General features: G+C 29.7%; 1 protein-coding gene across 1 annotated transcript in view; it reads right to left on the bottom strand.

Annotated features, from left to right (window-relative positions):
- The window catches only part of LOC111642257 (F-box only protein 42-like), a 36,520-nt gene extending 23,802 nt beyond the window's left edge, over positions 1-12,718 (bottom strand). The window contains exon 1 of the mRNA XM_023388576.1: positions 12,318-12,718. Coding sequence (XP_023244344.1) covers positions 12,318-12,441 — 124 coding nt within the window. The 5' untranslated portion in view covers positions 12,442-12,718. The remainder of the gene's footprint in view (positions 1-12,317) is intronic.
- Positions 12,719-12,957: the final 239 nt, after the last annotated feature.

Genomic DNA, 12,957 nt, shown 5'->3' with positions numbered 1-12,957 from the left:
CTCAATAAACCTCTGTCCAATTCTCAAAAATAATTAACATTTTTTTACTGTAAATTGAATAATTGGTTACCCCATAAAATTTTATACATCACATTTGAATCACCCTGTATACAGTATGTTGCAATAAAAGTATTCTTCCTGGAAATGGGTCATAAAACTTGTGGAGATAAACAAAAAAAACATAGCAGAGTAACATTAATACTTGATTGCTTGCTGTTCTCTCTTTTTGTTGTATGTACTTTGGAATTAAGCACAAATTTGCTACGGAGAACTTATCATACAGGAATGCTTTTTACAAAAAAAAAATAATTTTATTTTTCTCTTTTTTACAAAAGGAAATGCATTTTGGGCTAAAATATGCCCCTCTTCAGTCCTTATTACATATAATGATAAAACTGTAATAAAACTAATGGTGACAACTGGAATAACTAAGTGTTTGGTTTATTTTAGCTGGTTTTATTGGTTTTTAAAGTTATGTTTTACTCCTTTTATTTGTCAATTTTTTCTATATTTTTAGCAATGTTTAATTTTTAGTTTTAGTTTTACTAATGTAAAAGTTCGTCCGATGGAGAATTATTTCTAATAAAATAAAATTGAAGACAAAACTGTCCAAAAAGGATCACCATTTATTACTTGTGTTCCAAGACTAAAACATTTTCGGCGACTGACCTTCCTTTTTAGGCTACTTGTCGCCAGAAAGTTTACAAAAAGTCCTTTTAAAAAGCACAAAACACATCCAATTAAAATTTTAAAAAATTTCTGAAAAAGGAACTGGTGACATACAGTTGTCTTGCTTACTTCGATCATACCTTCTTTTGGGGTTTCTTCTTCTTTTTATCTACTAAAGATTAGCGCTGGAAAATGTAGATTTTTAGAAAAGTTGCCCCCTGGTAACGATATATGTAGAAATTTCTTCTGTAAAAGTTTGTCCGATGGAGAATGTTTTAGTCTTGGAACAAGTAATAAATGGTGATCCTTTTTGGACAGTTTTGACTTCAATTTTATTTTAGTTTTACTGGTTTTACCCTACGTTTTTAATTAACACTTACAAGTTAGTTATTCCAGTTGTCACTATTAATTATATTACAGTTTTATATGTAATAAAAACTGGAGAGAGGCATATAGCGCTAAATGCATTTCTTTTTATAAAATATAGAAAATAAAATCTATTTTTTTCCATCAAAAAAAGTGATCCTGTACAATAAGTTCTCAATAGCAAATTTGTGCTTAATTCCAAAGAACATTCAGAAGATTAGCATATTTGCAAATTCACAATAGTTACCAAAATATCTGAGGTTAAAGTTGCAAATTTGAACCCAGTTTTTATCAGAAACTACACTATAGTTATCACTATTTAAACTATTTTTTTAAAGATAAACATTTATTGGAATGAACAATATTTTAAAACAAGAAAAAAATGCAATTGTTTCCACTTTATTTCACACAAAACATTCAATAAAAAGGCTTCTCCAGGTTATTTTAGAATCCCACTGTTGTCAGTTTAGAGGGGGGAAAGAAACAAGTGCAATGACAAGCTTTATGTGATTGCTTTTCAATGCTGTCCTTCCATTTTCAGTAACAGATCTGTAATGATGGTCCATTCTAGCATCATTTGGCAAACCTTGAATATTTTGTTAATTATCATGAATTTGCAAATATGTTACTCTACACTTTTTGCTTATCTTGATGAATTCTATCACATATTTCCAAGAAGAACAGTTTTTGCAACACACTATATAGTATAGAAAGTGATTATATATATAATCAATAAAAAATTTACAGTACTTTTTATTAGCATTAATAAATACAGTAGAAGAACTTATTTCAAAAATTAAATACAGTAGAACCCCTCTAGTCCGCCCTCGGCTAGTCCGTCACTCCGGTTAATTCGACCGTGGTCGGAGTCGAGAAACTTGTCCCAACTCGTCGGTGACTCACCATCCTTGGCGTTTTTCTGTGTTCGTTACAGTATATGTTTTACATTGTGTGCACATGTACAGTTTTGTGTGTGTTTTCAACATGTCAGGAGTGAAACGTAAACATGTTACTCTTTCATTAAATGAAAAATTAGCAATGCTACAAAGACTAGACAAAGGGGAAGATTGTTTATTTTACTTTTTTCTGATAATCCGACCTTTTTTGCGTTCTGACCATACCCCCAGTCCCAAAGGTGACGGATTAGAGGGTTCTACTGTAATTAAAAACAACAAATATATTCAACTGAAAGTTATTGAAAATGTAGTATTTCAAATTTGTATTTCACTAAAACTTATTTGAAAATATAATCCCATTTTATTTACATATATATTAAATCTGCATTCTATAATCATTTGCTATGTCTTCTTACTTTTATGATCAATGTTTCCTCTAAGCCAGAGAATCACATGTATAAGTCTGAGCAATGATTACAGTTGCCCTTGGTAATTCAACTGTGAAGCTCAATTGTGCAGGTGTGCAACAACTGTGAGCTTAGCGAAAACACTGATAAGGAGAAAATTAATATTTGCTATTGTACAATTTCTACACAATTCTTAAAATGGTTGCACAAGCAGTCATAAGTATGTTCTCTCTAGAACATGTTTATGACTGACTAGCTTACCCATCGCACATTGCTGCGATCTCAGAAGAAAGGAAATTCAAGCAAACTCGTTATGATAAAATTCAATTTACATTTTATCATTTTTATTGAAACTTATTATTATTATTGATTTTCATCGGGAAAACATTTCAAAGTGTCGTTTCAATTCTATTTATTGGAGTGCTTGTGGATACACGATATTTTTTGTTTTTCTGTCTGGTGCGTACACGAATAAATCAGAAGGTTTTCCGACGCGTGAGCCGGCCACATACAGTTGTCCATGCGAGAAGCACGGATTCTCCAAATTTAGCCCACACACTCGCAGCGATTGTCAGAAGTGCGATATTCCCCATTTTTATATATATTTTTTAATCCTTTATAATTTTAATTATTTAATTGCTCCTTCCTCTCTTCCTTGGCATGTTGTGAAATTTCTGATAGTTGGATAATAAACCGTTTTATTGTAATTTGTCTTTTTAAATTATTTTGAGTCGATATTAAAATTTGGAAAAGGGGGATACCTAGATCGGTAAAATACGCGAATTTCTTCCTACAACTTCGGTTGTTGTTCGGGGTACAGTTAAGGTTTTAACGAAGTTCGAGCGAATACATAATTAGCAAAAAAAAGTTGAAATAAAGTGATTAAACAAAAATTATTACAAATATCGTAAATAACAAATGCATATATAGAGTTATTTTTTGAAAGGGGGAAATAGTCTTCACAATTTGAAATGGATCGAACACACAGTGCTCGAACGCTCGTGTAAACACGCGCCATCTATCGTAGGATAAATGTACTTCGCGGGAGGGTATTAAAAAACTTTCCAAAGTTTCATGGCAATCGTACTATGCCACAAACCTTCGCTGGAGTATATTAAACAACTTCCCAAAGTTTCACGGCAATTGGATAAACGGTGTGGTAATGCATGAAGGACACACACACACACACACATTCATTTTTATATATACAGATGTATGTTTATGCTCCTAAATTTTCTGATACGACTAAGAAACTTGTTGTACTTGTTGTTTAAGAAGAGTTGTACTTTTGCATCGTGTAACGAGTTTAAATCATTTTTGTTTTCTAATACATGAAATTTTAGGTTTTTAAATAATTTAAAATTATTTTGAGGTTACTTTTTTAGATTTCAAAAAATTTAAAAAATTTTATTTGATTTCATTTAACACATAATTCAGGCTACAGTTTGTATTTGTTATAAATATTAAAATAAAAATTATAAATGTAATCAAAACCTCAATAATAATTGTATTTTTGTGTAATTTAATTTCAAAAAATTATTTCTTGTGAAGATTTTGTAAAAAAAATTAGCATCCTAGGAATACACGTTTTTCTTGAAATTCTAAACATTCAGTATTATTTTATATATTTGATCCTAAATTTAGATAATCTATTTTATCATTTTTAACAGATAAATATAAAATTAGATATTATAAGTCGTAACAGTAAAATCTAGACAACTTAATCATTTCTAATTTCATCATCATCAGCTTTATCAATAATTTGCAACTTAAAACAACAAAATCAGCAGACAGAAATACACAAAGCTAAGATTTAATAATAAAAATGTTTTATTAAAAACAAAGTTTCTTCCTTTCAGTCTGGGATAATTGGCCAATTTTACAAACTTATCACATCTTGTAGGGTAATTGACAAAAAGGAGCAGAGACCAGGTAGAAAGATATAGGCTTTATTTATATCAGAAATGCATTTCAGACACATGGTTCCTCATCAGTTCAATCATCAGTGTCTGAAATGCATTTCTAAAATCAATAAAGCCTATATCTTTCTACTTGGACTTCTCTGAAAACTCACTTCTCATAAACTGCAGTACTACTACTTAAACCAGTGATTCTCAACCAGTGTACAGTACACACTTCAAAAAGTCTACCTCTAGTTGTTCTTATGTAATTTCTATCAATAATTTAACATTTGTAACATAATATCTTCCTGATTAATTTGGCTGATGGTTGGTTGAACTTGTAGATAATCATCATGTTTTAAGAGTGGAAACTGATACAATTAAAATATGAGATTGTTGCAGAACTACAGTCAAACCTCAATTTTTGAACAGCTCACTTTTCAAAAAAAAAATTGGCTTGTGAACAGAATTTTAAACTCATAATTGCACTGGTTGCCAAACAAGCTACGCAGCGAGAATAGGCCACAGATTAAAGGGACACAGGTGGTCAATTCCCTATACTTCCTATGTTAAAAAAAGTCAACAACCAGTGAGGCTGTCAATTTTCAATGACAGGACTACTGATTCAGAAGTTAGTGGCATCAAGATTCATGTCATTAGACATCAAGACATGGTCACCTATGACATTGCTACTGAAATTAGATTTCATGCTCATGTGGGAAAGATACTTCTGTTTTTCAGTATACACTGCAGTTGAATTTAAATCAAATTAATCAATTGGCATTCAAAAATTCATGTTTAAAGGTGTTTAAGTCAAATTAAATAACAAAACATATATTATATATAATATTACATTGCATTTGTAGGCATTTTTAGCATGAAATACAGCTAAGTAAAAAAAAAACCTTTATTTTGGAGGTCAGAAATGAATTAATCCATTTTATATGGTTTCTTATGAGAAAATTTGTTTCAGTTTTAGAACAACTTTTAGGAATGAATTATGTTCAAAAACTTAGATTTGACTGTATGCTCAAAAGATTTCAGAAGATATTTTCAATATATTGTTTTTGGAATAGTATGTTACTGTGTATTCTATAGTATGCATAAGTTTGAAGATATTGAAAAAGTCCAAAATGATATCAAATGATAGAACTGAGTCATGACAAAGTTCTATCATTTGTTCATCAACTTCTAAAGTATGACTCAGATCTACACTAACTGTCACTACAAATGATCTTCCCTCTAAATGCTACTGTTTAATAACAAAAACAAGTACAAAAACAGTTTTGCATGCCATGCTACACTTCTCTAGTGAAACTGAATAAATTTAAAATGACATTAAATCTATAATTCAGAATGCAACAGTGCCTAATCCACATAAAGACAGAAGAAGTGTGTTCTGAAATATGACAGTCAACTCTACGCTATCTAGATATGTATGTTGCATTTTGTACTTACAAAATCTATGTTGTATAATTCCTTATTTCTATATGATTATTATACATTATTTATACTAATAATGTTGAAAAAATATATCTCAATTTTTTAAGATTAAAAAAAATTGTTTTTTATATGTTTTGAAATATTATTATCCATATTTGATTATTGGAAATCTATAGGAAGTATTAAGGTAGATGCAAATGTTGTTCCAAATTATATAATATGTCATAGAATGCTTGCATTCCATTTTAGAATCTCACAAATTCAACTTCAGTAGCTAAACCTGAAGTAGGTTTCTTAAGCAAGCCAAAGTTTGTTTTTTTCAGTAAATTAGTTGCTGGAAAAGTATTAATGGTCTCTGCTTTATGATTTATTTTATAATTCAACAAAAACAACTAATTAAAATTTTACGTGGAAAACTGGAAAAAAAAACACTTTTAATATTTAAATATATTTAAGTATCTACAGTAAATAAATTAATCTGAAACTTCTCATGACTTAATGATTTATTTTAAGAAAGTAAAATGAAAAATCACAATACAACTCCAATAATATTTTTTGATATATAACTATGTTATAATTATCTAACAAAATATATTTCTTCTCTTTGAATAACCATAATTGTTACATATTTCTATATTTATAAAGATGTTTGTATGAAACTACAGTAAAACAATGATAACAGTTAAGTTTTAATCTATATGAATATTTATTACAAAATTATTGTAATATGTAATTAATGAAAATTATTGTTTTCAGCACTCATTAAATACTTTTCATATTAATAAAACTTTCTGTGAGTATTTTTCACAATATTTAGAAAAAGATCATAAATTTAAAAATTATTACAAAAATATACAAGGAAAAATCATTTTATATTTTTCTCTTGTATATTTTCATAACTTATTAGAGCATATCATCATCTAAATTCAATTAACTTCAAAAAAGCTATTATAAATTATATTAAGAACTAAAAATAAAATTGGTGAAACAAATTCAATGAAACCAATTTCATATTGTATAATTTTTTAAATAGAAAAATAGAAGTACAGTAGAATTTGCTTATTATAAATCAAAATTTCAGTTATATCATCCTCATTTGCTAAACAGCTATTTTTAAGTTCTCTTTTTACAGTATCTGCCCCAACATGTCACTTTTAACAAGAAACTGTGCAATTTTTATCAGTCTTAACTAGTGTATTAAATATTAATCATTTTATTGTAATTTGCTTGCAGTACAGTAGTTTAAATTGCTGGAATTTGTTACTTCAATTTTTTGTTAAGCAATGGTCACACTTTGCAATTTTCACTATGCAGGATACTGTAACCACCAGCTACAAGTCTCATATCCAGATAAGTGGGCAACACACTCAAAATATAGCCACAACAAATAGTTAAAAATTAACCAATGGTATTATGTAATAGTCAACAGTACAGATTATGACCAACATCACGTGACTAGCAAAATGTACTACCAAACTGTAGCCATCCTGTAAATGTTTTGACAAAACAAGAAAAGCACTGACATTAATTTTAATAAAGAAATTTTACATGCATACATGATACAAATCAATTCCATTAATTGTGATTCCAACTCAGTGTTTGAATTTACTGCCATTTTAATTATTTCATGATAACCTAAACATAGCATTTGTTCACTGACTGCACACTTACAATCAGGGCTGCGGAGTCAGTAAAAAAACACTCGACTCTGGATAATTTTAGTAGGCCAACTCCGAAACCAGACTCCAGAAAAATTAAATACAAAGTCATTTTATGGGGGGCAGAGGCACTCATTGGGGTTATCCTACTCTGAACTCTAAAAGTATACTCTGTATTGGCAAATTTACAAAATAATTGGAGTTCCACAACTTGTACTTAATAAATATGAAAATGTTGGTAAATCTTGTTAACTATTAACTGATCTATAGGTAGGCAATCTGCAGCAGTTGAAACAGATTTATGTATCACATGGACAAAACAATCAATGCCAATTAAATTGTTATAGTGTTTTCTTGCATTTTGAAGTACAAATTATTCTTTCTATCAAAGTTCGTATTTGTATTATCTGCTGATATAACTATAACCTTTTTCAAGGAGATCAAACTCCTTTAACACTTTCAAACACACAAAAAAAATAACAGTTGTGGAGTTTCACCAACTAAATTAACTAACTCTAACACCTTCTCCTTAACTCCTTTCTCTGCATGTTAATTTTAGCATGCCGCTAATGCATGATAATCTTGTGCCTCTAGGTGTGAAATATTCATGCTTAGAGGCACTCACTTTTTGTCCAAGTAGTTTGATGTGTCAATTAATACTGATATGAAATGAGCTTCTTTCAGATCTTCATTAATCTGCTTTATCGTAAATGGCAAAATAACACTAGTGATTATTTTCTTGCACTTTGTTTGCAAACATCTGAATTTGTCATTGAAAAGTTTTTTATGATAGCAGTTGTGCAGTTCATGGAATGCACAACTGCCATCTGGGGTTATGCACTACCATGTCATAAGCAAAGGTTGCCTCCTCTGCTGCCAGTGATAACTGTTTATCCATTTCACTTCAGGTTTTCACATTTAAGAAGTTACTTATATTGCTGCTGGAAACCTTACTTTGAATAGCACTTTTATGTTTTTTTTTGTTTTTACATGATTGACTATGTCTGACTGACTACCATGTGAAATGGAAAATTTAAAGTTACAAAATGTACATTGCACATTTTCATCTACACCTTTAATAAAGGGAAATTCTCTTCTAATATTATCATTTATACTGCACTTACATTTTGGCATTATATACAATACTGTGTCTATAAATGTATTTTGTTATTTGTAAAAAGTGGGACATTTTGGAAAAAAATCAGAACCCCAGGACATTTTATCAAAAATCGGGACTGTCCAGAAAAAAATAAGACAAATAGGAATCCTACATAAGAACAACAAACTTTTCACTTTGTATTAACTTACTCAGTCTGTTTGAATAAAGCAACTTAATTTTCACCTACTTCTGAATTTCTGATCTACCCAAAACTTTGGACGCATATGAATTCCTGATGACAATACATTTTTTTCGAGTTTTTAACAATTTTAACAATTAGCAAAAAATTAAAATTTGTAAAAATCTGATAGCAGATGATGCTACACATAGGGCAAACCAATACCCTTTTTAACTGTACTGTCTACATAAAAATCTTGTAATTCAATTTTTCTCTCACTCCTAAATTAAATGCTAAAACAAGAAAAATTTCAATAATTCGGTGTTACAAATATAAAAAATAAAGTTTTAAAGAAATGCTTTTTATTCACATAAATGTAGTAAAAAGTAAAAAATAAATTTTCTTCAGCTTTCACAGTATTTTTGGTATTATGCGACCAAAGATAAAGGTGTAATGCATTAATTTAATGCTTTGATAGAAAATGTAACTAAGCTAATTAGTTGTATTTTTTTTTAGTTTTGATTACGTGATACTAAGAATAATGTCAAAGCTGGAAAAAATTATTTACTTTTTAGTATATTTAGATAAATAAAAAGCATTTCTTAATTGTATCATTAGTTAATACCCAAACATCAAATAAATTAGAATGACGATGATCATAATCAAACTTCATTCACATTCACTTTTAGATGCAAGTAAGAGACATTCCAGAACACATATATAAGCAGAATTATTGAGGGGGAGCTGGGGATTATTTCCAGTACTGAGAGAAAACTTGGGGCCCATATGGGTTACTACCCCCCTATAAATTAATGTTACTTTTACTAAAAAGAAATATAATCTTTAAGAGTGCATTTTATTAATAAACATTTTATCCATTTCATTTGTTAAAAAAAAAATAAGAAAGAAATAAGGCAAAGAGAACCATACAAGTGCTCAATGTTCCTGCATATAAATATAAATATAGGATAAATGAAAGACACTTTTTCAGGTTTTAGTATCTCTGAAAATAGTCTTAGATTTCACATAATATCTCATATTTAGTGACCTCTAGTGCCATTAATCTTATTTCTCTGTTACTAATTCTATTACATCATTTTAACTACTTTATTAGAGCAATATTCATAATAATAAATATTTAAGAGGCCAACTTGGCTCAATCTTATTGGTCCATTACAGTAACATCAAAAATACTAGGATGAAAATCCCAGAAAAATATTCAGCAACTTAATTCAACATATATATTGTACAGTACATAATATTTTCTTTCTAACCTATCTAACATTATAAACAATAATAACTTTGTAAAAACAACATCAAGTAGATCTACTTAAAAAATACTGTTACATTTTGTTTGATAGATTCTTTTAATCATTAAACTGAAATATACTTGTTTAAAAATATTCTTTCTTTAAATTAATCTCAGAGCCACAAATCTATAATCAGATTCAACAATGTTTCAGTCTACAGGAAAATAGCTACCGATTTATCATCAGTTATCTTCCATAAAAAACCTTTCGGTAAATTTTTATCAAATATTAACTATTAAATAAAATCTAATTGTCTTTTAAAGTAATACATGCCTTTAATTTTTTCAGTGTTCCATTATTAATAAAAATATATGAACAAACTTGAAACGTTAAATATTTTCCTAAAACCTTATAAATATAAAAATTAATATGCAATCATGAAAATTCCATGTACTGTACAATTTTAATTGTTGAAGTAATTATAATTTTGCTTTGGACATATATCGATTGCAATGTGTGTTTTTGGTTAATGTTCAACGTTTAGTTCATTCTATTCATCAATATCCGTTATTTTATAGTGAAATTTTTTACCAGTAAAACATCAATCTGTGTAGGTCTATTATAAATTACCTCGACCAGTTATAGTCATTTAAACATAGTAGTCTTTAATTAATTTAAACACGAGAATGCTGCTTAATGTTTTGTTATCACTGCCACGGTAGACGTCACTGTCGTTCTATGCACTTTAACCGAAGTGCAAGAACGAATCTCGAGAGCTGTCCAAGTATCCGTCCGTAAATTAGGAAGTAAAGTCAAATTCAGTCGATTTAGTCGTAGCCGGGTAAAAGGTCAATTCCGGGTGAAAGTGTCGTATTCGGGTGAAAGGTCACTTCCAGGTGGCTGTGTCACATTCGGTGAAAATTCGAAATCCGCGCAAGAACGCCTCGGAAGAAAAAGGGTTTATGTTTTCCAGCAGCAAAACAATCTTTTCCATCAAGGCCTTCTACGCTCGACGGATTCTTCCACCATTTCTTCGGACTCTTTTCTTTCAGTCCTGTCTCAGGTGACCGTGTCTCGATCGTCCATTCTGGCACTTCGGGGTATCGCCGCTCCAGATAACGAACGAGAGACGAGACGCTGTCGTCCGGAGTTATGATCACCATCCGTTTGATGTCGGGTGTATGCGATTCCTCCTCCTCCGCAGATTTCGGAAGCACCCATATCACACCAGGCGAAGATGAGGCGCCATCCTGGGGCTTCATCTTTGCCTGGCATAGCCCGAAGTGTTCCACTTCTTCAATTCTTTGAAGAGGTAGAACACTTGAATAATTGAATAATTCATTCAATTCTGCAAAGAAAAATGAGCGAATGTTGTGAAAACAGAACTTGCATTAATTAAGAAATATTCCTATTCTAATGTGAATTGTAAATTTCTAATACAAAANTTAAATATTTTCCTAAAACCTTATAAATATAAAAATTATTATAGATTTATAAAATCTAAAGTATTCAAAATATATAAAAAGTTATGTTAATTATATGCAAATTGCATTAATGAATCTTACAAAATGTGAGAAACTTTCGTATTCTTGAAATAGTTTTCCAAACATCTAAAGTTACACAATTATCACTTTTTGTCAATGTAATTTATGTATATAGGGTATTAGACAAAAATATCAAAGATAAATTGGTATTAAAAAAATTTATGCCGTTATTTAACATGCAGACTTTTTCTTTAATTTTTGACAAATACTTCAAATAGACTCCAAAATCCTATAAGAAGTAAAGACGGCCACATTCAAACGAACATGACCTAAATCATAATTTTCATCTCATCGTTTCAAATTTTGCAAGAAATTCCCAATTTAATCTACACGGGTACAGTTTCGACCAACAATTTCCCCCCAAATATTCGAGAACGAAAATCAATCCTTCAAGACAAAACACAAAAACATTAAAAAATTCAACATGATGTTATTTCACAAATAAAACCACAGAGAATACTAATAAACACCGTAGAAAATCCTTTAAAATTTTTATCTATTTAAATAATAACCTATAAATATAAATCTATCAAAATAACATACGAAAATTCATCACGATGTTACATAAGTAACCGCATGCAGATATAAAATCAATCAAATACAATTTTAATTTCTTATAATTTGATCTCATTGGGCATACAACTTATATAATCTAATCTGATTGGTAGAAACATTATATAGATAAATATATTATAGGTATTGACCTAAAAGTAACTTCTACTTGATTTCATACATACATTTACTGCATATCAAAGGAATAAAGTGAAAACACATTCAAAATACTAAAAAAAAGCATTGGTAACAGAGTATTAATTCAAATAAATATATAAACAGCACGAGATTTTGTTTGAACCAGCCAATAACAATCGGCCTTACTTTAGAAAAATGTTTCCCATACAAACTTACCTTGCACATGATGATACCAAGTTTTACAAACGAGCATGCATTGCTTTAGATCTCTATAAGGAGACAAGTAACTGAAGATATATTCGATCAGCACATCGGGTAACAATTCGATATTAACCACCATTATTGCTGCAGCGACGGGATTTATCAGATGTCATTCATACTGGCCGACATCCCAACACGCCTGAGCCCCCTTCTGTTGACAAAACCCGCGATCGATTATAGTTCAGATGTCGATATCCGCCTTTCTGTATATTTCGTATAAAATATTATCGATTGAAATACTTTCCCATTATTATAAACTAGTACGAATTGCTGCTAAAGCTAACATTTTCAATGAGGATAAAAAATCGTTTTGGATAAATGATAAAAAAAAAAAATTATGGAGAACTTTATTTATCGAGCGGAATAGTAGTTAGTTGGAGAGTAAAATGGCCAGTCGATCCCATGACGCGTTTCCGTCGTAAAATACGAATTTGTTATTTATTCATTTTTATATACGTAATTACAATGAAAAGTTTTATAGTGAAGATTAAAAATAAGTTACAAACTTTTTGCTGGATGCAATAATAATTAAAGTGATCGATTGATCAATGACGTATTAAATCACACTTTTTTTAAAAACTTACCGTTCTGTGGG

Source organism: Centruroides sculpturatus, unplaced genomic scaffold, assembly GCF_000671375.1.
Source record: "Centruroides sculpturatus isolate CEXI.00-Female unplaced genomic scaffold, Cexi_2.0 scaffold1635, whole genome shotgun sequence".
Classification (NCBI taxonomy): Eukaryota; Metazoa; Arthropoda; class Arachnida; order Scorpiones; family Buthidae; genus Centruroides; species Centruroides sculpturatus.
This window is presented reverse-complemented; position numbering and strand designations above follow the sequence as displayed.